The sequence below is a fragment of the Bufo bufo genome, chromosome 8 (genome assembly GCF_905171765.1).
Source record: "Bufo bufo chromosome 8, aBufBuf1.1, whole genome shotgun sequence".
Taxonomy (NCBI): domain Eukaryota; kingdom Metazoa; phylum Chordata; class Amphibia; order Anura; family Bufonidae; genus Bufo; species Bufo bufo.
This window is the reverse complement of record NC_053396.1, coordinates 18,977,233-19,004,981: the sequence shown is the minus strand read 5'-3', so window position 1 is coordinate 19,004,981 and position 27,749 is coordinate 18,977,233. Positions and strand designations below refer to the sequence as shown.

General features: G+C 45.2%; 1 protein-coding gene across 2 annotated transcripts; it reads left to right on the top strand.

Annotated features, from left to right (window-relative positions):
- On the top strand, positions 1 to 27,749 carry MIGA2 (mitoguardin 2). 2 transcript variants are annotated; one of them, XM_040405636.1, is made up of 17 exons: positions 13 to 168; positions 1,299 to 1,303; positions 5,445 to 5,643; positions 7,973 to 8,183; positions 10,799 to 10,920; positions 12,830 to 12,944; positions 13,167 to 13,297; positions 16,236 to 16,350; positions 17,611 to 17,711; positions 18,937 to 19,052; positions 20,263 to 20,335; positions 20,426 to 20,512; positions 20,596 to 20,694; positions 25,157 to 25,291; positions 26,309 to 26,362; positions 26,605 to 26,721; positions 27,035 to 27,749. In XM_040405636.1, the coding sequence occupies exons 3-17, from the start codon at positions 5,548 to 5,550 to the stop codon at positions 27,239 to 27,241; spliced, it is 1,779 nt and encodes a 592-aa protein (XP_040261570.1). In that variant the 5' UTR covers positions 13 to 168; positions 1,299 to 1,303; positions 5,445 to 5,547; the 3' UTR covers positions 27,242 to 27,749. The 2 variants fall into 2 exon arrangements, with proteins under 2 accessions (XP_040261571.1, XP_040261570.1); XM_040405637.1 differs by lacking the exon at positions 1,299 to 1,303 and having other exon boundaries at positions 1 to 117.

Genomic DNA, 27,749 nt, shown 5'->3' with positions numbered 1-27,749 from the left:
CTGCGCTGTGCTGGAGGAGAAGCTGCCCTTCTGGAGGCAGGAAGCGGTGAGTGCGGAGCGGAGCCGCCGGGGGCTGCAGACGGAATACCCGGGGAGTAAAGTGCTGCTGCCGCTGGGGTATTGTACACAGCGCTGTACTGCTTATTACCATATCATGTGCATTACTATGTATGATTAGTCTTTATTCTGTATTATTATTATTATGCATTCTTATGAATTTACTTATATTTTATGTATTGTCATTTTTATATATATTATTTTTAGATTAGACTTAGATTGTAAGATCATTAGTCATGTTTTTTTATATATTAATCATCGTGTACTTTTATATATTATTTTAGATTTTATGTATTAACATTTTATCATTTTAATGTAGTATTATTATCATCAGTAATTATGTATTATAATTTCTATTCTTATGTTTTAGCCATTTATTACGATGTTATATTTAATGAATTAGTAGTAATTACTATGTATTCTAACTGCTATTATGTATTAGTCATTTATTAGAACATATTTAAAGTATTATATATTGTTATATTTTATGTATCATCATTTGTCATTTTTATGTATTATAATTGCTATTCGGGTACGGCTACACGACGACACGTCGCATGGTGATGCATTTCAGTGGTGCTGACTACGACTTGGATGGATTTTTGGTGACCGTGACATGGCGACACCATTGAAATACATTACATGAAACGTCACGCGACTTTTACGTCGCCATGTAGCCGTACCCTTAGGGGGGTCACAAAATTTTCGGACAGAACACATTTGAATTGCTAAAAGTTGAACATGTCCTATTCTTGTCCATTTTGCAGACAATAATAAGCTTTTTTAACAAAGGGAGGCACGTGGTGATCCGCTAACCTCAGAACGATACGTGGCCGGTATCTGCGTTTTGCGTTTCTGTAATGTACGGACTGCAGGACGGATACGTTGCCTCCTGTCAGTCATTAGTAATAGTTCCCCATAAAGCCTTGATTACCGGTGACTTTGTGGTCTTTCCTGCGTGGCTGCCATGTTACAGCAGTAGGTGGTCATGACATGTACTTTGACCTGTGATGTGTATGTTCTGCTGCTTGTCAGTGACTGGAATAACGTGTTATTTACACCCAGAACCAGTGAAAGGCGTGGGCTACACGGCGACTTTTTGTAGCACAACTGATCGATTTAAGGCTCCTTTCACACTTGCGCTAGGAGGGTCCGGCAGGGGCAGTTTAATTCTGTTTGCCGTGCTCCGGCCCGTTCCCATTATAGTGAACGTGGCTGGAGCGGACTTGGGCTAGCGTTAGTACGGGTCTGTCAGGCTGGTGGTCCCCTGCAGGAACAGCCTGCCGGACCCTTCTAGCGCAAGTGTGAAAGTGGCCTTAACTTAGAGCAGGGGTAGGCAACCTCTAGCACTCCAGCTGTTGTTAAACTACAACTCCCAGCATGCCGGGAATGGTAGTTTCACAACAGCTGGAGTGCTGGAAGTTGCTGTCTCCTGGTATAGAGTATAATGTGACTGGTTTGGTTCAGGCGATCAGCCCAATTTTACTCTGAGTCTGGTTTTCATTGAGCAATCACGGTGTTTGTGGCACCAATGGGCTCTAGGCCTTTACCTCATTTTATGACCCCTGTATTGCAGGTATGGACGGGTTCCCCACAACAGTCACTCCATTAAAAGCTATATTAACCTCCACAACCATTTTTTATGGCTCCAGTCAGGCCAAGTTCACATCACAAGTTTAGTTTTCCATTCTTCTGATCCATCAGAAGAACAGAGAAAAAAAAAAAAGGATCCTTTATTTTTTGCATCCGTTATGCTCATTTAGCATCCTTATTTGTCAGTTCTGTCTAAGATCCGTTATTTTAGGGAGAAAAAAAAATAAAAAAACGGGTGCAAAATAAAAGATCCTCTTTTTTTTTTTTTTTTTGTTCTTTTGACGGATCAGTGATGTGAACCCGGCGTTATAGGTTTTAATAAAGATAAAAAAATCTTTGCTTTCTACAGCACCTAAGCACTGTCGGGCATATAAAGCAAATGCTTTATATAAATCAAAAAAAAAATTTTTACGGATCAAAAGAAAAATTATGCAAACGATATTGACCCGTGAGATGGACATAAACATCTCAAGAAGAGTTCAATCAAGAATCGAATTATTTTGTGCAATCAGTAAAACAGGGTACAAGCGTCTATGCAAAAATATAAATGGTTTATTTTACAATAGTTTAAAATACAATCAAAAATGAATCAACATAAATTTCAATAATATACAATGATATGCAGTACCCAGAATTCACCACTATATGGTGCCAACAAAACACTACTCAAAATATTATGCAATAAGGCTTTAAAATTGTGAGAGATATACAATCAATGGATTATGCGAAAAACTCAATCAAGAAAATGACAGATACGAGCCCTTGCTCTGCCCCAAAATGATGACCAATCTCAGATAATGGTAGTATTACAACAAAACATAAATTATTGGCTTGATATCAAACTAGGGAATATAAAGATTCCCAACAGAGAGTTTCTCCAATATTATCCCCTTTATTCAGTTATATGCATCGTAACTGAAATCAGAGAAAATATTGATGTAGCAACTAACGTTACACGTCCGCAAATGAGCGGGTATCTGGCTAAGTATCAAGCCAATTAATTTAGATCAATACTACAGAAAACAAAAATATACATTACCCAAGGGTCAAGTGATGTGCAGAGTCTTGGGGCAGCCAGCTCTCAAGAGTTTTTCCCGATAATCCAAATGTTTCTCCAGAAATCTATAATCCAAAATGTTTCTCCAGAGATCTCCCTTTCTTTCTTTGTTTTTTTTTTTTTTCTTTTTGTCTCTCTTTATTTTATTTTTTTTGGTATCTAGTTTCTTATCCCAAAACTTATCAGATGAACACACCCTCCTAGTTTGGAACTTTCCAATCATCGTTGGATGGGTGTGTGCATTGATAAGGAGCGTGACGTCATAATACTACCCAGAATGCACTTTTGCTACTGATGTAGTATTAACTGCTCATATCTAGGTGGCACTGTTGTATAAGCACTAAGCATCATACCATTAAGGGTTAACGCATACATGCCTGATATTTTCAATACTACACACCTCTGACATCTGGAGTCCTTGTCTTAGAGCCAAGGGACAAACTTTGATACATGAATGTATACTTTGAGGAACATCTAGACAATTTTCACACTGGGGAATTCATGTTCAGATAAGAAATACAATGAAGCCTCAGAATCTGCAGGTGCGGTGTATCTTCTAACCGTCTAAATGTATAATATATTCTTACTTTAACACTAGCTTTTGAACGGCACAGTAATCTTTTCATGGACTTTCTTTGGCCTACATGAAAATCCATACAAAACGGTGAATATAAATCAACATTGCTCTTGAAGGCAATGAAACCCATTATAACTAAAATAAGTAGATATAACTGTTTACACCTATGAAAAAGCAAAATATGCATCTCCGTGCTGTGAAATTTTGCAGTTTCATCGGTTCTTCAATTTGTCTCATACTTTATGCTATAGTATAAGCAGTAGAGGACGGATAGAAAGGAATGTGACTACAAGATCAGACTACACAGCATTTGTTGTCTGTTACCATGGAGACACACAGTCTGCATAATAACTGTAGAAATAAAACGGTGGGAGTCTTTTTTTTTTTTTTTTTTTTATGAACGCCTATTGCCAGATTGCTTAATTTTTCATTTTATATGCATTAAGATAGCGAAAAAAAAGTGTGCGAGGACAAGAAGCCTGTGAGGGTGCAGATCACATTTTCGGGTACACTGGTATGGGTATTACAATGTAGTGGTGACCCCATAGAAATGAATGGGGTCGCAGCACAAGTCATACCTGTGTTGTTACTGTAACCCCTTCACTCACTGAAGCCATTTGGCACCAGGAGTGAGATAGTTTGTGGACCCTCACTGCAGTCTTTGGTGGCCATTTGGCGCCGGGGGTGTTGTGGAGTGGGCCTGCATGCATGTTGGTACCTGCACTCATTGGATACAGTGGAGGCCATTATAGGCACCCAAAATTACAGTTATTGAGGCAGACCCAGCATGCATGTGGAACCTACACTCCCTGGAGTGTATGGTAGCCGTCATGGCACTTACCAGGTGGAATTTAGTGTTAGGAACCTGTCTAACAGAGATCGCCTTGACGTGCGGCAGAGGGGCTCAAATAATTTTGTACAAAACGATTTGCCAAGTATCTCTCACTTATAGTGTAGCACTTGTAATTATTATGCAATTTTGTACTCTATATTGCAGTGAGTTGTCGCATTGCATGTTTTTTTCTTTTAAAGGGATTCTGTCACCTCTCATAACCCAAATTCGGATTTTAAACCAGTCATGCTCCACAGCTTACCTTGAATCGGCTGTGCTGTTCTATATTGTAATCCGTCCAGTAGTTTTGCAGAAAAACGACTTTTATAATTATGCAAATTAACCCTGAAGGTGCCCAGAGGGGCGTTATGTTCCCCTTTGTGTGCCCAGTAACGCCCCTCTTACAGTGCCCAAAACGCCTTCCCCCAGAATCCCTAACCGCCCACAGCGTCTCATCCCTCTCCTCCCCCTCCCTGACGGCCAAGCGAAGTCTCGCGCAGACGCAGTACCCACTGAGGGCTGCGCCAGTGCGATTTTCTGGAGACTGAGGGAAGAGCGAGCATCGGACGTCACTGGGCTCGGCGCATGCCTAGTGACGACGATGAAGCTCCTGCCCTCAGTCTCCAGCAAATCGCACTGGCGCAGCCCTCAGTGGGTACTGCGTCTGCGCGAGACTTCGCTCGGCCGTCAGGGAGGGGGAGGAGAGGGATGAGACGCTGTGGGCGGTTAGGGATTCTGTGGGAAGGCGTTTTGGGCACTGTAAGAGGGGCGTTACTGGGCACACAAAGGGGAACATAACGTCCCTCTGGGCACCTTCAGGGTTAATTAGCATAATTATAAAAGTCGTTTTTCTGCAAAACTACTGGACGGATTACAATATAGAACAGCACAGCCGATTCAAGGTAAGCTGTGGAGCATGACTTGTTTAAAATCCGAATTTGGGTTATGAGAGGTGACAGAATCCCTTGAATGTTGTAACCCCTGAATTGCAAAACATCTAACACTGCTGGATTTTTTTGCGATTCAGGGGTTGCAGTTGCGGCACGCAGGCGACTTATGCTGCGACCCAATTTATTTCTACGGGATCACCACTACACTGCGATTTTGGCTGCAACCAGTGTAGGCCCGTGTCGCCCTATTCTTATGGCATCTCTAGTGGGGGAATACTCCTTTAACCTTATAGTGGCAGCAGCGCTGGCGACATGTCACCGTCTCTGAACATATTCGTCATCATGTTTGTCCGAGATCTTAATCTACTGTGTATAAGGCAATGAACACCATGTCACACTCGCTGTATGATAATCTTATCTTTTCACCTGACTCTCCAGGATCTACTTGGAAGATGGGACATCGGTGTGGCGAGAGCCTCGTATCTGATGAAGGACGGAAGATTGTAGTATCTGAAGTGAAGTAGATTGTTCTGCGATCATCATGGCATTCCAAAGGGCGGAGGGCATGTCCATTATCCAGGCTTTGGCTATGACCGTGGCAGAGATACCCGTGTTCTTGTACACAACCTTTGGACAGGTAAATACAAACTCTTATCACGGTCATGTCAGGAAGCGCTTATAGGTCGGTGTGATCAGTGAATCCTGTTGGGTTTGAGCTCTGATGTTTCCTCGGGGGCTTTTTTTTATACTTTCATCAGTGACAGGAAAACTAAAGGCCCCTTTACACTGCTCAGTTGAAGCATTCCTTCCTGCTCGTCAGTGAAGGAGACCACTCCTATTACAGCGATCTCCTCCATAGTATGGGGAGGGGTGATCACTAATGCCATCGCTTGTTCTTATACAGAATCACGATCTGCTGCCGGCAAATGATGATTTACGTGACCACACAAACATTCCTATCACCTGATGAACGAGCGTTTCGGTCATTCATCAGGAAATCGGCGGCACCTTTACACTGGCAGATTATGGCTAACGAGCGTTCATAGTGATAATCTGCCAGAATATCGGGCAGTCTAAAGAGGCCTAAAGACTTTGGTAAAGGACCTTTTCCATGGGGGGGTGATTGTTCGTAAAAACATTTGTTTCCAATACCCCTGTGTAAAGGTGCTCCGAGATCGAACGATAAATCACTTACTTGTCGTTGATCTCATCTTTTGTCAGCAACACATTCGCTCGAGTAAATAGGAGGTGCTGCTGACAATGATGTTAACTAGGAGAAATAGGGACAGCGAATGATTGCATGTTCATACAAACCCATTCAAACAAGTTCCAGTAGGCGATGTGTTAAGGCCGTATTACACAGCCCGATGTGGCAGACGATTGTCGGGATGGAAGTGCTCCCTCCCGGCAATCGCCTGCTCGCTAGCGGAGGAGACCTCTGCTATTACATGCAGCGATCACCTCCGCAGCATGGGGAGGAGTGATCGCTATGCCATCGCTCATCCCCATGCTGTATAGAGGTTTTCTGGCGGCAGATCGTGATTAGACACCACGATCTGCCGCCTGCAAACGATTATTTGGATTGCCTGATGATTGAGCGTTTGCTCATTCATCAGGCAATCGGCGACAGTATTACGCCGCGAGATGATCGCTAACAAGTGTTCATACAATCGCTTGTTAGCGATCATCTGCCCAAAAATTGGCAGGTGTAATACAGGCTTTAGAAGCTTGTCAAACAGCACCCCGTATCTCAGTGTCTGGGAACGAGGTAAGTGTGAAGTGGGGGTATACTGAGGAAAAACTGTTTGTCCGAAATGTGAAGAAATTAAATTGGCTGCAGAAATGTTTCAAGATAAAAGTGAAGCTTAAGGCCGCATTCACACGACCGCGGGACGGTCATGCCCATTTTGCGGACGGCAGATCTGCAAACCGGGGGGGGGGCACCGGCCGTGTGCAACCCGCCTCGCAGTGTTAGCCCATTGACTTCGATGTGGGGAGCAGACAGCCGGTGCCGCTGTTTTGTGGATCCTCGGTTTGCGGTTCACAAAACAGGCATGGCCTTCGCATCGTGTGAATGTGGCCGTACTACGCTGTTACATCACCTGCCACTCCACCGTCGATGCACTGCTGGTCCTTCCCCCCCCCCCCCCCTCCCCCCCTCCCCCCCCCCATGTATCTGCCGTACATCCATGTGACCACTGCAGTCAATCATTGGCCACATGCAGGCTTTAATGCTGCAGCAGTCACATGGATGTACAGCACGTCCTCAGGAAGGTAAATAACACTGGGGATTTAATCAGTGGATAACAATGTATTTTTTTTATCTTATCAAATTTCCTGCAGCTATTTTAGCCTCTTAAACTGTTGGACCAACCCTTTACCTGCACTCACACCGGAGCAGAGACTGATGTTGATGTAACGCCCCTTAGGCTACTTTCACACTAGCGTTTATTGCAGATCCGTCATGGATCTGCAAAAACGCTTCCGTTACAATAATACAACCGCATGCATCCGTCATGAACGGATCCCGTTGTATTACGTCTTCTGTAGCCATGACGGATCCGTCTTGAACACCATTGAAAGTCAACGGGGGACTGATCCGCTTTCTATTGTGTCAGAGAAAACGCATCCGTCCCCATTGACTTACATTGTGTGTCAGGACGGATCCATTTGGCTCCGCTTCGTCAGGCGGACAGCAAAACGCTGCAGGCAGCCTCCAGAGCGGAACGGTGACTGAACGGAGGCAAACTGATGCGTTCTGAGCAGATCCTTTTCTATTCAGAATGCATTAGGGCAAAACTGATCCGTTTTTGGACCGCTTGTGAGATCCCTGAACGGATCTCAGAAACGGAAAGCCAAAACGCCAGTGTGAAAGTAGCCTTACTGATTGTATAGCATGTGATGTAGTTACCCTCTGCTATAAAACCGCACCGGTTTGTTTAGCTTGTCTTTTCAATCCGTTTCAGAACACGTTCTCCCAGCTCAGGTTGTCACCAGGGCTCCGCAAAGTCCTATTTGCCACTGCGCTGGGCACTGTGGCCTTAGCTCTCGCTGCTCACCAGCTGAAAAGACGGAAACACAAGAAAAAACAGATAACGGCAGGTGGTGAAAACCTGAAGCCAGGAGTGGTCCCTCCTGTTACGTTACCCGTAAGACGCTCCTCTTGTGTAAAGAAAGGTAAGTGCCGATCGTGGACAAAGGTTACTACTGGTGTTTCTAATATTAACTCACGTCCCATTAAAAGTTCTTTGACATTCTGGGTTATCTGATGTTTGTAGTTCATCTCGCAACTGGGAAGCGGAGTGAAGTTTATTGTTAAAGTGGCCATATATAGTAGTATAAAGTTGCTCGAGTCAACCAAAACGAACGTTCGTCTGGTGAAATTTAACAACGAACGATCGTTATGACAGACTGCTATCGTCCTTGTTTAAAGGGGTGGTCCGGTTTCCGATATTGATGACCTATCACAGTGGCGGGGGTCCAACTCCCAGCATCCTCACCGACCAGCTGCTTGAAGAGACTGCAGTGCTGTTTACTTGCTCGCTGTCGGCCTCAGGATAGGTAATCACGGGTACGACTCCCAGCACCCCTGTCGACGAGCTGTCTGAAGAGACTGCAGCTCTGGTATGAGCGATTCACTTTCTTCACTGTTCAACATTGCAACGCCGAGCAGTGTAATTACAGCTTCTCCGTCACTTCAATGGGAAGGAGCAATTGTAGTTACACTCCGTCCTATTCAAGTCAATGGGACGGAGGAGCTGTAATTACACCGACTTCCCGCTGCGATGTCAACAGCGAGCAAGTAAACGACGCTGCAATCTCTTCAAACACCTGGTCAGCGAGGGTCCTGGGAGTCAGACCCCCGCCACTGTGGTATTAATGACCTATCCTGAGGACAGGCCATCAATATTGGAAACCGGACAACCCCTTTAATATTTTCTTCCAATAGTCGAATGAAAGGCCTTTTGTTCAATAAAAGATCATTCATGGACAAAAGATCTTTTTGTAACGGCAAGCAGTTTACCCTCCGGAGCTGCTCTTCCTGACTATAGGCGGCCATATTGAGTCTTCTGGTCACCCGTCTGCATGGACTAAAAGGTGTATGGCCGATCGTTCAACAGATGTTTATTTGTTTCGCTGCTGTTCAACCATCAACCAGCTTTATATCTAATATGTATGGCCACCTTAAAGGGGTTTTCTCATCACAGACAATGGGGGCAGATCGCTAGGATATGCCCCCATTGTCTTATTAGTGCGGGACCCACCGCTGGGACACGCACCCACAAGGTGGTGGCTGGAGGACTCCGGTCCGGCCACCACCATCAAGTGCTCTCCCCATAGAAGTGAATGGGAGTGCACCGCGCATGACCGGCCGCCGCTCCCAATTACTTCTATGGGCCCGAAGGAAATAGCCGAGGCAGCTTCGTGGAAAATTTATGGAGGGCGGCTGCGCATGCGCAGTGCACCCTCCAACACTTTCGGGGGTTCCGTTCTCGATATAGGTGCGGGTCCTAGAGTTGGAACCTGCACCTATAAAACAATGGGGGTAAAACCCCTAAATAATACAGTATATGGAAATGATATATACCTGAAAGGTGACAGTGTTATAACTTGTTGTTGTAGTCACTTTGTTTTGGAGTGATCTGAGCACAAGCTACGAATCCTGCGCGTTTCGTACGTTGGTACACACCGGGCACTACGGCTACACTGTTAGCCCTGGAATATGACAGAATGTTGTATCCACCGGAGAAGGCTCCCTTTTTGTAGCGCAGTATGGCTGATATCTGTTATCTTCATATTTATATCTCATTTAGCCATACAAAAATCGATTTCGTTCACTTTGGCTGCATGTTGCCTCCTATGGGAACCTCTTCCCCTCCCCTGAGATGGTCGTAATCTGAATTTATGGTTTGCTCAAGTGATAACATGAGCAGAGGAACTGACTGCTGTGATGGGAAATGGGCAGCATCCTCCAGTTCTGCTGTAACACCAGTGACGGGGGCAGCTGGATAGGGTGCGGTGCCCTCCCCAGGCCTCAAAACAATGAAGGGGTCAGAGCTGTAAACTGGTGGTGTGCTTCTGTCATTCATAGAATTGGGGCTCACGCACACAGCCATTGAGTGGGCCCACAATACACGGGACACCGGCCGTGTGCATTCCGCATCCGATGCGGACCCATTCACTTGAATGGGTCCACAAATCGGGAGATGCAGTGCGGAACGGAACCACGGAATGGAAGCACCACGGAGTGATTTCGTGGGGTTCCGTTCCGTGCTTCTGTTCCGCAAAAAGATAGAACTGGTCCCATCTTTTTTGCGGAACGGACGGATCGCGGACCCCATTCAAGTGAATGGGGTCGCGATCCGCATGCGGCTGGCCCATGGCCGGTGCCTGCGCATTGCGGATCCCAATTTGCGGTCCGCAGCACGGACAGAACACGTTCGTGTGCAAGAGGCATAACCGATGAGAAATCAGTAATTGCACTGGGGAACATCTCCTGCACCAGAGAAAACACATGATCACACTTAACCTCCATTTTTTAGGAACCCCACTTCCCCATTCTGCCCGACTTTCCCCTGATCTGAGTACTTTGCAAGATCTGTGACTCCTCAAGGCCAGAAAGGAATGGGGAGAGGGTAAAGCAACAAGCAAAGTGAAAGTTTCTATTGGCAGCTTGTCCAAATGTATGCAAGCTGTGGCCAGGTTCTGTCTTATCAGAAAGGACTGCCTTCCATTCATACAAGTGGTGCTTCTCGTATGTCCCATGGTCCTTTGTTCCCATCTCCTTCTAGGACACTCTCGCAGGGTGCAAAGTCCTAGCGGCAAAAGCAATGACACACTCAGTGGCATCTCATCTATCGAGCCAAGCAAGCATTCCAGCAAGCACTCGAGCTCCACTCACAGTCTGGCATCGGTAAGCTGTTCTCTTATGCCAAAAGGGAATCGGTTTGATTTGGAAATAAATGATTCATCTGAGGCTAAAGCCAGACTGTCAGATAGATAGTCTGCCAGATCATCGCTCGCAATCTAGACTGGTTGTTTGCCGGCGGGAGATCGCGCTGTCTAATCATGATCTGCTGCTGGCAAACAACTGGTCTGTATGGGGATGAGCGATGGCAATAGTGATCATTCCTCCTCATACTGTGGAGGACATTGCGCTGTCTAATTATGATCTGCTGCTAGCAAACAACTAGTCAGTATGGGGATGAGCGATGGCATTAGTGATCGTTCCTTCCCATACTGTGGAGGAGATCGCGCTGCCTAATCATGATCTGCTGCCGGCAAACAATTAGTCAGTTGTACAGTCTTTCAGAATTGAGAAAGCTCATTGGAAGAAATCTACAGTAAGTCCAGTTGCCTTGATTTATTCTTTACAGATATAGTCAGTATGGGGATGAGCGATGGCATTAGTGATCGTTCCTTCCCATACTGTGGAGGAGATCGCGCTGCCTAATTATGATCTGCTGCCGGCAAACAAGTAGTCAGTATGGGGATGAGCGATGGCATTAGTGATCGTTCCTTCCCATACTGTGGAGGAGATCGCTGCATGTAATAGCAGTGGTCTCCTCCACAAACAAGCAGGTGATATGTAATACAGCCTGGAGATTTCATTCCATCCAGTGACTGAATTCTATAAGCTGTGATATCTATATCCCTTATTTTTTTACATGTACCCTGTACTGTAATGCCTTTATTTTGGAGCTTTTGTATTCTCTGTGCTGCTGCAAGGGGGAGTTCACATCTGCGTTTTAATTTCCGTTCTTCTATTCCGTCTCAGGGATAGAAAAACGTTTCCAGTATTATGCGTATTCAAAAGAATAGGACAAACTGTATGTCAGGATGCCTCCATTTGCGTCTTTGCAGGACTTTTGCGTCTTTTTCTTTTTCTCCGGCATAAAAAGACGGAACAAAACAAAAAGTGACGGTTCTATTTAGTTTTACATTAAAGTCAATGGCATCCGTCATTTATTCCATTTAACGGTAAATAACACTTTGTTGCGCCATTAGGACGCATCCATTTAAAATAAGAGAAATTGAGTTTCCGTTTTGACGGATCTGTATAAAAATTCAGCAAATTTGCTTCCGTTTAGACTGATCCATTAAAACGGATCTACCAACGCAGATGTGAACCCGGCCTAACACTGTGGATTTTCCCCATGGTGGGAGTATTAAAGGATTATCTTATCTTAAGGCCTCCTGCACACGAACGTGTGCGCCCCGTGGTCGCGCTGCGGCGCCCAAAATGCGGGCCGCAATGCGTGAAGACCATCCGTGGGGCAGCCGCAGCAGATCGTGGACCCATTCACTTTAATGGGTTCGCGATCTGGCCGTTCCGCAAAAAGATAGGACATGTTCTATCTTTTTGCGGGACGAAACCCCACGGAAGCACTCCGTAGTGCTCCTGTAGGGTTCCGTTCCGCGCCATTCCACATCTCCCTGGATTATTTGCGGACCCATTGAAGTGAATAGGTCCGCATCCGTGACCCGGAATAGCCACGAAACGGCGCCCGTGCAAATGCGGTCCGCAGTACAGAAACGGGCAGCACACGTTCGTGTGCAGGCGGCCTAACAGTGCTGGTTTGTATCAGAGGAGCCTTCATTCCCAGGCAAGATGCTTATCATTGGGGTTAATACATGGCTGTGAAACTACAACTCTCAGCAGGCACACTTGCTTGGATGTTGTTGTAACTCCCATAGAATGGAAAGGAGGATTCTGGGAGTTTTAGTTTCAGAAAAGCTGGAGCTTGTCGGGACTAAAAGTACGGTAGATAATAAATGTCCGCAGAGACTCGCATTCACCTTCGTCTTCCTCGCTCGGTTAGGTAGTGGCAGTCAACTCTTCTAGCGCAAATCCTGCTTCTCTGGCACCGTGGGAGTCCCGAGAGATGGATGAGCAGCTGACTGATGACTCCAATGCAGAAAATCTGTACGTTCAAGGTAGGACCCTCTGTAATAAATCCATAAAATAAATGCCAGACTTTCATTATATGAGCAGATTATACGGGGGCCGTCAGTTATAACGGTATCGGAATGCGTTAGCGCTATAGGAATGAATAAAACAAAAATCTGTAGTATAATGATCCAAATTTCGGTCGCTTAGTTTCTTTGACGAGATGATGAATTTCTGATGGTTATCAGTTGACTATTTGTGCTGCTTAGGAATGGAGCTTTTTGAAGAGGCTCTGCATAAGTGGGAGCGGGCTCTGAATATCGGGCAGAGGTGCAGCTCCAGTACACCAACCGCTCCGAATAGCGAAATCCACGACGAGACGTCTACAAGCATACTGGAGGTGAGTACTGTGGGGTTTTTTGTGCAGGGGTATAGAGATTTGGTAGCTTTGCGAAGGAGCTGACTCAACGCACAGGCTGCTGGGTAGCAAATATTACCGGTCAAGGGTCAAGGACCCCGTATAGTAAGATTGCGCTTTTTGGCAGTGACTTTAGTGTTGGTTTTATATATGTAAAGACGCTGCTGATGAGCATTGTGTCGGGTCTGCCTTTGTTACTGATGCCACAATGATTTTAAGCCTATATACGTGTTCTTTTGAATCTCCGACCTAGAAGATAATGGATGCATCTCCTCATGGCGGAGTTATCATTAGGGTTGACTTTGAGCTCTGTACTTTCTGTAATGCTTTGGCGATGGGGCCCATACACGTTAGCTGTCCTCCTGACTACCCCATATACATGCATGTATTCATTTTCAGTAGGGAGAGAAGAAAAGATTACTGCCAGGCACCTTTAGGGTGTTCTCGTAATAGGGATTTTAGACCAGACACCCTCGGGGGTGTTCAGACATTAGGGCAGGGGTCGGCAACCTTCGGCACTCCAGCTATTGTGACACTACAATTCCCAGCATGCTCCATTCATTTCTATGATATTTCTTAGAAGAGCAGAGCAAGTATGCATGCTGGGAGTTGTAGTTTTACAACAGCTGGAGTGCCGGAGGTTGCCTACCCCTGTATTATGGATTTCGGCATTATTTTACATGTGTTGAGCAAAGTGTCTATGCACCCGTCAGCTGTAATATTAAGACCTCTTTCACACGGGCGAGAATTCCGCACGGGTGCAATGCGGGAGGTGAACGCATTGCACCCGCACTGAATCTGGACCCATTCACTTCAATGGGGCTGTGCAGATGAGCAGTGATTTTCACGCATCACTTGTGCGTTGCGTAAAAATCGCAGCAAGCTCTATGTTGTGCATTTTTTACGCAACGCAGGCCCCATAGAAGTGAATGGGGCTGCGTAAAAATCGCAAGCAAGTGCGGACGCGGTGCGATTTTCACGCATGGTTGCTAGGTGACGATCGGGATGGGGGCCCGATCTTTATTATTTTCCCTTATAACATGGTTATAAAGGAAAATTATAGCATTCTTAATACAGAGTAAGTAAATAAATTAGGGATGGAGGGGTTAAAAAATAAAATAAAAATAATTAAACTCGTCACATCCACTTGTTCACGCAGCCCGGCTCGTCTTCTTTCTTTCTTCTTTGAGGACCTGGGAGGAAAAGGACCTTTGGTGACGTCACTGCACTCATCACATGGTCCGTCACATGGTTCATCACGATCAGCGCAGTGACATTACCAAAGGTCCTTTTCTCCCAGGTTCTCAAAGAAGAAGAAAGAAGGCAAGTGGATGAAGTGAGTTTACTTATTTTTTATTAATTTTTTAACCCCTCCATCCCTATTTTACTTAGCATTCTGTATTCAGAATGCTATTATTTTCTCTTATAACCATGTTATAAGGGAAAATAATAAAATCTACAAAACACCGATCCCAAACCCGAACTTCTATGAAGAAATCCGGGTTCGAGTCTGGGTACCAAACATGCCGATTTTTCTCACACGCGTGCAAAATGCTTTGAAACGCTTTGCACTCGCGCGGACAAATCGTGCATTTTCCCGCAACGCACCCACATCTTGTCCGGCCCTCACACGCGACGCCCGTGTGAAAGAGGCCTAAAACCACTCACACGGGAATTGAGTAACATCTTGTGACCGTGACACATATTAAAGGGGTTTTCTGAGAGATTTTTTTGATGTCCTGTCCTCTGATCTGTAGGGGTCTGACACCTGGGACCCCCGCCAATCAGCTGTTGGAGAAGGCAGGGACTGGGACCTTCTCTCAGCTTACATTGTATAGTGGCCGTGCTTGGTGTAGCAGCTCAGCCCCATTCACTGAAATGATCGTGATGTGACATGGAGAAGACCGGTGCCTTCTCAAACAGCTGATCGGCGAGAGTCCCGGATGTGGGTTCCCCACCGAACAGATACTGATGACCTAAAAAAAACAAATCTCGGAAAACCCCCTTTAAGGGCTGGGTTATAATGGGCAGCAAATGAACAGTCAGTTCTCTAAGTTGTTGTGCTGTGTGCAGGAGAAATGAGCAAGTGTAAGGATCTGAATGATGAGTACACGACTGGGTCAGAGCATCTCCGAAATGGTAGGACTGGTGGGGCCTTCCCAGTATGCAGTGGTAAAGACCTACCATAAGGTAGCCACATGCCGACCTCTGTAAACTGCCAGGAGTTGATGGTGTTGAATTGGCCTCCATAGAGCCCATATCTCAATTTGATTGAGTATCTGTGGGATGTGCTGGAAAAATGAGTCTGATCTACTGACACCCAACCTCACGGCTTGAAGGATCTGCTGCAATTGTCTTTGTGCCAGATACCACAGGACACCTTCAGAGGACTTAGGGAGTCCAGGCCTTGATGGGTCAGAACTGTTTTTAGTGGCACAAGGGGGCCCCTATACAGGGGGTTTTAATGTTATGTATAACCACGTGTTGGGTTTATGTACTTGTTTCAGCCAGTAATATCGATATCCTATCCTCAGGATAGGTCATTAATATCTGATCGGTGGGGGGTCACCACAGTTTGAAGAGGAGCCGGCATTTGTACGAGTGCCCCATCCTCTTCAAGATTACGCTGCGTGTCCCCCCCCGGAAATCTTGGTGGCGCAGTGTAATTACAAGTGCTTGTTCCACTCACTTGAATGGGACGAGCCCTTGTAATTGCGCTGCTCCTCTGAGACGACACGCAGTGTAGTATTGCTCGTACGAATGCCTTCTCATCTTCAAAGAGCTGATCGGTGGTGGTGCCAGGAGCCGGACCCCCCCCCAGCGATCAGATATTGACGACTTATCCTGAGGATAGGCCATCCATATTACTGGCTGCACAGCCCCATTTCATACCAATATCCTTCTCCGTTCTTTATTCTAGACGTCCCAGAGCAAAGACTTTGCAGACAAGTTAGAGACCTTGCTGAGCCGTGCCTACAATTTGCAGGAAGAATTTGGAACAAGCATTCCTCCTGATGCCATGCTGATGGATCTGGGTGAGGATGGTAGAACAGCTCGTCCCTCTTCAAGTGTTGTACGGTGTGACTGGTGGCCCTAAAATATCATCGCTCAGGATCGCGGAAAAGGCAATTATACAGGTGAAACTCGAAAAACTAGAATATCGTGCAAAGTTCATTTATTTCAGTAATGCAACTTAAAAGGTGAAACTAACATATGAGACTCATTACATGCAAAGTGAGATATCTCAAGCCTTTGTTATAATTTGGATGATTATGGATTACAGCTTATAAAACCCCAAAGTCACAATTTTGAGGTCCCCTTTGCTCAGGGGGTATGGATTAATTAGCTGACTGGAGTCTGACACTGAGCCTAGAATATTGAACCTTTTTATAAAATTCTAATTTTAAGCTGGATCAATGCAATTCCTTTTAAGTTGCATTACTGAAATAAATGGACTTTTGCACGATATTCTAATTTTTTGAGTTTCACCTGTATTAGGGAGTGTTTAGCTAATAGGGGTCTCGCCCTTCCATTTAGTAGATACCTGAATGAATTCCAAGGATGGCATGAAGATCCGTTGATTGTGTTTTCCCTGTAGCATGGTAATAGGTGGACTAAAGACCGCCATACACATTAGTGTACTGTTAGCCAAACCCGCCGACTTTCAGATATGTATGTGGCGCTCCCGAAAGATGATGTTGGGGGGAGAGAAGGATTGAGCGAAGTGATTTCAGCTTTCAATTTCTCCCCTCTCCCCCTTATTGAATACGCAAACATATTCAGCCAAAATGAACATGGATGGCGGAGTTGGGAGAGAGAGAGGGGTCGACCAAATGGTCGTTCGGCTGACAGCTACTGAATGTGGATGGCGGCCTTTAGGGCTGGTGATTGCCAAAGAATATTTGTACGAAACGTTGCTGAATGGAAACTTGCCCTGCAATCCGCCGACAAACGAGAAAACACTTCTTTGTCAGCTTTTTTTGTGGTCAAAAAAATCTTCCGTTACCAGCAATGCATTGCCTTATGTAAACGGGGATGTAACGAAACGGTGTGTGCCTGAACATCCATCGTTTGGTGACATACAGTGATGATGAATGGCGCTGAGTGCCGATCGGTGCCCGTGTAGAAGGAGACTTGGATAGGAGACTGAAAATCAAATAATTGACAAAATAGAATACAAAAAAAATGTGTGCGGTATCTCGAATCACAATGGAAATCTACTAAAATATCAGTGAATTTAGTAATCGTACCTTTCATTAAAGCGTGCAATATTTCTTTGTCCTTTTTCCAAACAGAAGGAGCCCTGATGCTCCCGCTCCTGGAGGGCAGAAGGCAGCTGCAAATGGACGATGAACTAAGCACCATATCCGATGAGTCCTTCTTCTCGGCAGCAGAGGTGACCTATGTTGTAGTGGATGGACGTGTACATTAGTTACATTACAGAACAGGGATGCCCAACCTGCGGCCCCTTCCAGCTGTTGCAAAACTACAACTCCCAGCATGCCCGGACAGCCTACACAGCAGGGCATGATGGGAGTTGTAGTTTTACAACAGCTGGAGGGCGGCAGGTTGAGCATCCCTGTCGATCCTAAGCTGCTCACTTCTGACTACCATGCAAGTTTGCCCCGTATTTCATATCTCGGAGGTGTACAACTGGCAGATTGCACATTATTATTATTTATTGTATTTTTTATTTTTTTTTACGTGGGAGCCTGTGAGCAGTGTGAATACAATCTAAGGGTCCACGTATGTATGCTAAGCCCATTTTGAAGGAGCCCCCTCCTGGTACACTGGGTCTGGATGAGAATGCTGTGTTATATGCTCCCTTAGTTTCAAATGGATTGGCACTGTGAGGTTGGCATATCGTGGAAAGGCAAAAGATCTGGTATCAGTGCATTAATAAAATAAATGACTCGCCCGGTGTAAACTAGTATGGCGCCAGTGGAGACATTACCGCCAGTTTCCTCTCTGCTTCTCCACTGGCTCTACTGAGTCATTTTAACGTCATGGGACACGGGGATACTTCTCTCTGTCCTCCTCCAAAACATATTACCCTAGAAGCTTCCTTTTTTTTTCTCCTCCTTGAGTGCGTATGGCCCAAGGCATTAGTACAAGAGGTTGACAATTGCACAATGAAAACCTTACCGTATAGACGCCAGCCCCAAGGATATGTTTTGGCCAACACATACGTTAAACATAGGGCTGAGCCTAATTTACACAGGAGGAAGCTTCTGTATCTCTCCTTTCTTTCTACCTTCCTTCTCTGACTTTGGATCCACGGCCTCTTTTAGGCTCCCGTCGTATTCCATTACCTATCTGCCAGGACGCAACTTAAGAGAATATGTATAGAGCAATGCATCTGTTACACAAAACTTGCAAATTCTGAAGTTTGATGGGGTATATACTAGAAACTTCATTGATTTTCAAAAATTTGTATAAACTAGTAAAAGAAGAAAGTGGAGCTATAGTCCTGGCTGTCATTTTTCAGAGGGTTACTAGAGGCATCGTCTTCACTTTTTAATTTTCAGTAGATTGGATACATTTTGCTCGTGGGGATCTTCATGTCCACATTTTTCTTTAGTGTATATACAAGTTCTAATGTCGACACATTTGCCTCTCAGCTTTTCGAGTCTATACAGTTGAATGAAGGCCCATTCATACCAGCCAAGCCTGCAGCAGCCTATGAAGAGGCAATGAAGCTGGTTAAATGCGGGGATGTAACCTGCCGGACGGTGAGGTAAGAGTCTTCAACCAAGACTTTGTAGTGTGGGAAAATCTGATGCGGAATCAATGTATCTACACTGCAACAACGCGACTCGCAATTGAAATCTGTGTGACAATTCCACCATGTGAATCTACCCTTCAAGATGTATTCTAGGATTTTAATATTGACGGCCTCTCCTCAGGATTAGGCCGTCAATGTCAGATCACCAGTCAGCTGTTTCAGACTAGCTCTGTCCATTTTAGCGGTCGGACCTGTGACCACAGTGCTGCTTTCACTGAAGAGAATGGGAGCAGTGCTGCAGTTAGAAGCTCTGTCTACTGCACAAGTTTCATGGCTACTCATGAACAGCTGATCCTTTGTAGCGTGGGGTCTCGGATTCCCACCATTCTGATATTGGTGGCCTATTCTGTGGATAAACCTTCTGCATTAAAATCCTAGAATACAGACGTGGGACCCGCACCTATCTGACATTGATAGCGATATCCCACCATTGTCCCAGATGGGAATACCTTTTTTAATAGTGTTAAGCGAACTTGTGTTTTAAGTTCGGCGTCTAAAGTTCGGGTTCGGGTTATGGATTCTAAATTCCATTATGGTCCGTGGTAGCGGAATCCATAACGCGATCCTTCGATAACCCGAACTTAAAACACAAGTTCGCTCAACACTACTTTCTAACTGTGGAACGAACAGAACACTTCCATGGTGACCTTCTTTTTGGCTACAGATCCGCCAATTCATGGGCTTCTCTTTTGTCGTCCAAGATGGCCGTACTGCTTCTCAGACCACCCGATGCACACTTTGCATTCGGTAGTCCAAGACGCTTCCTGCAGCCCTCTGGTTGGCCGGCACTGCTCAGACGGCACTGTGCTGGCCAATCGAAGAGCAGGGCTGGACGTGCAGGAAGCGTCTTGGACTACCCAATGCAAAGTGTGCATCGGGTGGTCTGAGAAGCAGTGCGGCCATCTTGGATTGCAGAAAAGGAGCCCAGGAATTGGTGGATCTGTAGCTGAAAAGATGAACATTTCATGTGAATTTTTTTTTTCTTTAAATGACTGGTGATTGGTTGCGGTGGACAACCGTTCCGCTTTTCCTTTGCACCAGTTTTAATACATTTTCTGCATGCTGTCGAGGTAGATGTGAAATTGCAGTGAATTCTTAATATTACTCAATCGTCACCTTAATGTTTGACCACTTAGTGATTTAAGGCATTTTATATTTTTAGGACCGAGCTCTTGGAATGCTACAACGACCAGGACTTCCTGGCGAAACTCCACTGCGTCCGTCAAGCTTTCAAGGTATCTGAACCAGCATGCCCTTTCCTAGCTGAAGTACCTTTTATCCATGTGAGAGAGGCATAAAAACCCAATGTGGATTTCCAATTGCAGCTGTTACTCCAGGATAAAGGGAATCGGCTTTTTTTTGGTGAAGTCGGAAAGCAGATGGTGACGGGACTTATGGTGAAAGCAGAGAAGGTATCGGACCATTGTGCACGTAGGTCAGGTCTATTAGGTCTTGAAAGCTTATTAAGCAAGATCTTTATATTGTGAATCACTAGAACCCCAAGGGATTCATTGAGAACTATCAAGAGATGCTGCTGTACGCGTCAAAGGAGGAGACGTGGCCCACCACACAGAAGGAACTTGAAGGACGTGGGGTAAGGAAAGTTTACTTTAGTGTCAAACTTTTAAAGGGCCCAGTACAGACTGAGGTTTGCTGTAGTCCCACATGAGGGGTTTAAGGCATTTTACAGAATTAAAGGGTTAATCCATCCTGGCAAACTGTAGCCTATCACTGGGATAAACCACCACATACCGATTAGTGGGGTCCAACAGCTGCTCCCCCACCGCTTGCTAAGTGAATTGTCCATGGCGCTCTCTGGAGCACTGCAGCTTCTTCTAAGCTTTTCCATGCAGAACCATGACTGTCTAGGCCTGTGACGGACCCAAGACAAGCAGCGGAGGTCGGAGAGAGAACTAGCTGGGACCCAGTGCCGGGGATCAGGTAATTATGATCACCAATGTGGGTCTCACCAGTCTGAGAGGTCTGAAAAGTAGTGCTTTAAAAGTGGCGGAGCACCGGTTCAGTCCCTCGCCAGGCGTTGTGCAGGGAAATATCAAAGGGGTCTCGGCAACTGGACTAACAACCAGTCCTATTTGATGTCACTTGCCATGGCTGGAATAACCCTTTAATGCAGTTTATGGCACTTTAATAGTGCTGACCTATCTTGTGGGTAGTTTATTGATCTCTGATCAGTGGGGATGGGGGCATATCCTAGCATCCCCAACAGTCGTCAGCTGTTTGAAGGGGCTACGGCCTCCTCTTAGCATACCAAGAACAGCACCATATATTGTAAAACGGTTCTTGGTATTGTAGCCCATTACCATTCACTCAAATGGGACTGAAATGCACTGAGGCCATGGGACTGATGGACATGACATCACAGGCCAAGGAGGAGGGCTGAGCCCTGCAACCCCTTCAAACTGATAACCTACCCTCAAAATAGGTCAGATATTGCTGATCTATTCTTGGGGTAGGTTTAAAAGGAGGTATCAATATCGAATATTAATATCACCAATGTGTAAGGGTGTAATATTAATATCAATACTGGTGGAGGGACTTCTGTTGTCTCTTCTGTCTTCCCTTCCCCTTCTTTTCTTCCTTTTCTTTCCCTCCTATCACTCTCTGGGCCCACATTGTATCTACATTTTAGCCATTGACTGTATTGTGGCCCATCGTGGGTGGTCATTTAGTGATGGAGTGTGTTTATATCCCGCCATCCGACATTATGGCTGTTCCCAGGCTACCAAAACAGGCTGTAATACGGGTCCTTGGAACTGGTTTTGTGGGTGATAAGGATCAGATGCCTGTGTACCCCATCACAATAGCCTGGCACACCACACACCAGACCACCCGTCTATGTATCCATATAAACGCTCACACCAGAAATTCCTGAATAACATTCCCTCTGGAATGCTGAGGTGTGCTGGACATGCAAGAAAACCACCCTGACGGGATGAAAAGTTGGCTATTGCTAGGTTAGGAATTAGAATCCAGTGTAAAAAAAAAAAAAAAAAATTATAATATATATATATATATAATTTTTTTTTTTTTGTAATATACATTCTATATACACATACGTAAAGATCACTAATGTCTTTGAACGCTTCCCTTTACAGTAGGTCGTCAATATTGACATTCCCCTTTAAAGGGGTTCTCCGGGCTTTTACTATTGATGACCTATCCTCAGAATAGGTCATCAGTATCAGAGAGGTGGGTTCCAACACCCGGCACCCCACAGCTGATCTGCAGGGGTGCCGGACCCCGGCCGATCTAATATTGATGACCTATCCTGAGGATAGGTCATCGATAGTAAAATCCCGGACAACTCCTTTGAAAACTACTGGGGTCATTTATTAAGGCCGGCATTTTAGACGCTGGTCTTAATACCCCTGCGCTGGCGCTTGATGCGCCCAAGTGATGCAGAGGCTCCGGCCTCTACATAACTTCGGCGTATCCACCGCTGGCGCCTAACAGCATTAGATCTACACCAGCTCCCTTGCGGTCGTAGATTTACGTAATTTTTTTTCACAGAATCTGCAATACATATACGCCAAAAAGTGGCGCATATCTAATCATAAATGACCCCCTACCTGTCAGCAGCAAGCCTATTAATTAAGGAATACTACCTGGTAGGGTTGATCCTGATCATATTTTTGTGGCGTTCCTGAGGGACAAAAAAACTAGGGTTTCAGTGCACCAAGGGCATGGCCAGCACTGGATAGCTGAGAAGCTGAAGTGCACCAAGGGGGCTAGTTCCTCTTATCCCCTCGGTGCACTGAAGCCCTCATTTGCATAAAGAATAAAAGTCTTTTCTTGGCAACGCCACAACAGATTTTTATCAGCAGGATCAACCCTACCAGGCACTCTCTGGTTTAACGTGGTTGATCCTGCTGATATTGGCCATCAGTAGCCATGTTAATCTATATACTATAGGCAAAATATATCATCTTTAGTAGTTTCAGTGGATAAATAATCCTGTTAGTCCCATCCACATCCTTCCCTGTACACACTCGCTCCTTAGGATGAACTCCGGCCAGTAAGACACCAGTGTGTATTTCAGCTATGTATAAGCTTCCAGTATGTATCGGCACAGATGTACTGGGGGGCGGTATTCCCATATGCTTCTTGCAGTCCCACAGTATCTCCCTTGCGGCTGATGATATAAAGCAGTAATCTGACTGAACAGCTTTTGTTATGCAGTTGTAATTATCTGCTCTTATTATGCAGAGATCAGGAAGCCGTATCAAGGGAGAAGACGGCAATAAAAACACGTATGATTACAACAAGACGTCTCCCATAGGAGCGTCTTGCGGATTCATACAAAGAGGGCACAGTTATCGCCTGAGCTGCTTATGGGCGCTAAAAGGACGGGAAACACAAGCTGCTGTCAGAATTATAAGTAGTATCAAAGGGCATGTTCTGGAAAGTGCCTTTTCCCCATTGTCATTTGAGTCATCATGTGTCAGGCTGCTGAACATTCAGGATTATCCAATCTTTAAAGAAGCACTCCCACAAAAATGTTTATTCTCTGACCTGATAGAAAGGAACATGATGTAAACTGTAGTTTATCCCCTGTGTGTTATAACCTCCCTTCTCATCCTCAGCTGTGTCATGTGACCAGCACTCTGACTCTCCAAATAACACATCATTTTATGTGTGGACAGGAAGTCTGTTTCTCCATGTATTCCTATGGGAGACTCAATGTCTTATAGGAATGAATAGAGAAGTCACTGACTTACTAACCTTTGTCAGTTGGAGAGCAGAGTGCTGGTCACATGACATGGCTGAGGATGAGAAGGGAGGTTATAACTCACAAATACAGTCAAGTCACTGGTAAGAAGATTACCTTCACTACAGATTACATCATGTACCTTTCTAACAGGTCAGAGAATAAACATTTTTTTGTGGGAGGGTTACTTTAATGGTCGGGCACGGGGCTAGGGACCAAATCAAGTCCATAGGATTGAATATAATTGTCACGGTCCCGCCTGTGACAGGGGCTAGAAGATCGAGGAGACTGGCTGCACGTGATTGACAGTCTCTTTGGTTTCACTTTGCTGTGTTGTTGCTGGGGATGACCACACTTCTTGTCTCAGGTGTAGCTTAAAGGGTCATTCCTTCTCCTCTATTTATTCTGGCCTCACCCATAATGCTATGCGGTTGATAGCTCCTTGTTTGTGGAAGTCCTGGTGTTGGTTCTCTCTGAAATCCTGCTCATCCGCATACTTCTGGAAGTTAAGTTATCATCTTTGTTGTTTGTTGTTTTCCCCTACCTGCTGATATTAGGCCTGAGGGGGTCTCCTATTCCTCCATCTGGGAAGGAATAGGCCATCCGTGTCCTGACACTATCTGCAGGGCCCTGTTAGGGTGAGATTGGGCTTAGGTTCCTGCGTATGAACATTCTTACCATCAAGATCTGTTCATACTGATAGCAGTCAGGGCTTGGCGTAGGGACTCGCTAGGTGTGACCATTTCCCTAGGTTCCAGGCTTAATACCTTTTCCCTTCCCTTCTGTGTTCAGTGTGGAGTGTATTTACCACACTGCGCCGTGACAATAATTAAAGATTCTTCAAAAGGGAAATTTATAGGGAAAAGACTTTATTTTCTCAGGGTTATCTGTTTTATCTTCCCATGGGCTTAGACTATGATATTGATGTTTGGGTAAAGGGATAGGGTTTAATGGTGGTTATAAAAAGTAGATGAATGTCCTCCGAACCTTCCGATTTTGGTGGACCGGCCAGTCATCTGATGTTTATGAGGATGCTCCGCCTCTCCCCCAAAGTCGAGGAAACGAAGGGTCAGGCATGTTCGATTTTAATATACCTGATCCTTCTGTTCTCAGGTAGATGTCTCTAAAGGTTAGGGTTCAACATACCTGATTCTTCTGTTCTCAGGTGTCTGGCAGCGGGCTTTTTCCCCTTTCCCCTATTGAAATTGCGTGCATGCTTGGCCAGGCATATATTGTAGGGGGAGAGAATAGCTTCTACTGCTTCAATGTCAATTTGCACCGAGCAAAACCCAGTAAGGAAATAAACACTGTCTTCCTCCTCTTTCAGGTGGTCTGTATGAATTTCTTTGACATTGCACTGGATTTTATCCTAATGGATGCCTTTGAGGATCTCGAAAACCCTCCCAGCTCGGTGATTGCTGTACTGCGGAACCGCTGGTTGTCTGACAGCTTCAAGGAGACAGTAAGCAGGAAGAATAAACATTATACTGCTTTGTGTTAAAGGGAACCTGTCATCAACTTTATGCTGCCCATACTAATGGCATCATAAAGTAGAGACAGGTGAGTGGATTTCAGCGGTTGCCGAGAACCAACATCACAATCATTGCAGACTGGGCCTGGAAAAGAGTCCCGGCCTCCTGAGAAGAGTCCTGGTTATTCATGATCTCCTGCTGATGACTGACCGTCTTCTACCTAGTTTTCTCCCTTTTTCTCTAGATACCTGATCATTTGGGGTCCAACCGCTGGGACCTCTACTAATCACAAGAATGAGGGGACTCTGCCACCTCATTCTTGTTATCGGTGGGGGTACCAGTAGTTGGACCCTCACCAATCAGATACTTATCCCCGTCCTGTGGATAGGAGATAAGCTGTTATGGTGAGACAACCCCTTTGAGCAGTGCACGACCTTCACAGCAACGCTCCCTGGGTGATCAGGACTGTCTATGCACAGGGATTCATGGGGCTCAGCACTGCTAGTCCTATCCTCAGGATAGGTCATCAATATCAGATCGGCGGGGGTCATACTCCCGGGACTCTTTGAAGAGGATGCGGCCTCTTCAAAGAGCTGATCGGTGAAGGTCTTGGGAGTCGGTCCCTCGCCTATCTAACATTGAGGGTAGGTCATCACTATACTAGTGCTACACAACCCCTCTATGTGAAGGCACATTGGTCAAACTGATCATAATCTTATGGCATATATGGTAAGTCATAAGAAAAAAGTGAATTATTTGGTCAGCATGGTCGCTCAGTGGTTAGCACTGGGGTCCTGGGTTTGAATCTGACCAAGGACACTATCTGCATGTTCGCCCTGTGTTTGCGTTTCCTCCCAAACACCTACTGATAGGAAACTTAGATTATTAACCCCATTGGGGATAACAATGTCTGTGGAATATGTCAGTAAATTATTTGATATATGGGTAATAAAAATCAGATATCAATATAAATCAATGGACGTTTTCTCATTATTTATTCGCTCCAGGCCTTGGCGACAGCTTGCTGGTCAGTTTTGAAAGCAAAAAGGAGACTACTCATGGTAAGGATATTTGGAAAGTGATGCCCATTTCATATTTACGTGGGTGGGTATTTTAGGGGGAGTAATCCTTTTGGGGTACGTGCCAAAATATATTCAATGTAAGTTCTCATATCCTCATTTTGCCATGGTAAAATATCTGACATGAACACGTTCTGTAGGTGTTGGATTGATTATTAAACATTTTGGATGATTGGACGGTCATAGAAAAGTTTAACCTATACTTGCACATTCTACTTTATCAGGTCCCAGATGGTTTCATATCACATTTTTACTCCGTATCGGAGCATGTCAGCCCCATATTGGCATATGGATTTCTTGGTCCAAAAGAAAATTTAACAGAAATATGCAATTTCTTTAAGGTGAGGTATATTATTCATTTATTTTGTGGGACAACAGAAGTTAGTTTTTATCTGTTTTTGACTGTGTTTTCTACTCAATGGTATCCTGGGCACATGAGCTGGCATAGATGTGAGCTATAATGTACCGCCACGACCTCCTGTATATATAGACAGAGATGCCTCGCTATTCTCATTAAGAGTATTTTCTGAGGCTTCATTTGGGGTAATTCTACGCCAATATACTGTATATTATAAAATCCTATTCTCTACTATGGCACGTGGCGGCTGACTACTTCTATCGCCGCGTGATAACCTGTTTCTGCTTGTGTTCCAGCATCAGATAGTGCAGTATTTAAAGGACATGTTTGACTTGGATAAAGTGAGATACACTACAGTCCAATCACTGGCGGAAGATATCCTGCATCTTTCTCGCAGGCGGAGCGACATCCTCCTGGGATATCTGGGGATAGACTCTGTACGGGAGGAAATGAACGGCAATGTCCATGTTGGAAACAGAACAGAAGAAGAACTTCACCTCTGACTGCAGTGATGAAAATTCAGAATGTATTCGCACTGACGCTTCAGGACCCTTCCAGGCCTAAGGCCTGTTTTAAGACAGCAGTAAATGCAGCTGCATTTTTAATGTCTGTATTACCGCCATCAGGACTGGATCCCCCCCCCCCCCCCCCCCCCCCCTGCGATTCCTCTGAACCAAACTCTGATCACCTATGATGATGTAAGTTTGATTTAGCGGAACCACCGGAGATGTTTCAGTTTTGTAGCCACTCTAAACTAACCTAAATCTGTAGGCTGAAGCTGCTGCACGTGGTCACCATCCCGTGGCTCCATTCTGTAGGGGCACGGGTTGCAGATCTCCTTGAATGATGCCCAGACTTGAAACTGTGAGGACGAAACGTGAGGTTTTAGTGGCATTGTTATTCGATTTATTTTTTTAAATTATGCGCAGAATTCGACATCTACTGAAATCCTTCGTCTGAACGTTGAAACTCTAATATATCATTTCTATTATGGGCAGTTTTTAAAGGAAA

Bases quoted from the DNA above. Each gene is read 5' to 3' on its own strand.
- MIGA2 (XM_040405637.1), top strand. From the start codon at position 5,548: ATGGCATTCCAAAGGGCGGAGGGCATGTCCATTATCCAGGCTTTGGCT. The intron at 5,644-7,972 runs GTAAATACAAAC...AATCCGTTTCAG, and splicing joins TGTACACAACCTTTGGACAG to AACACGTTCTCCCAGCTCAG. The intron at 13,298-16,235 runs GTGAGTACTGTG...TCTTTATTCTAG, and splicing joins CGTCTACAAGCATACTGGAG to ACGTCCCAGAGCAAAGACTT.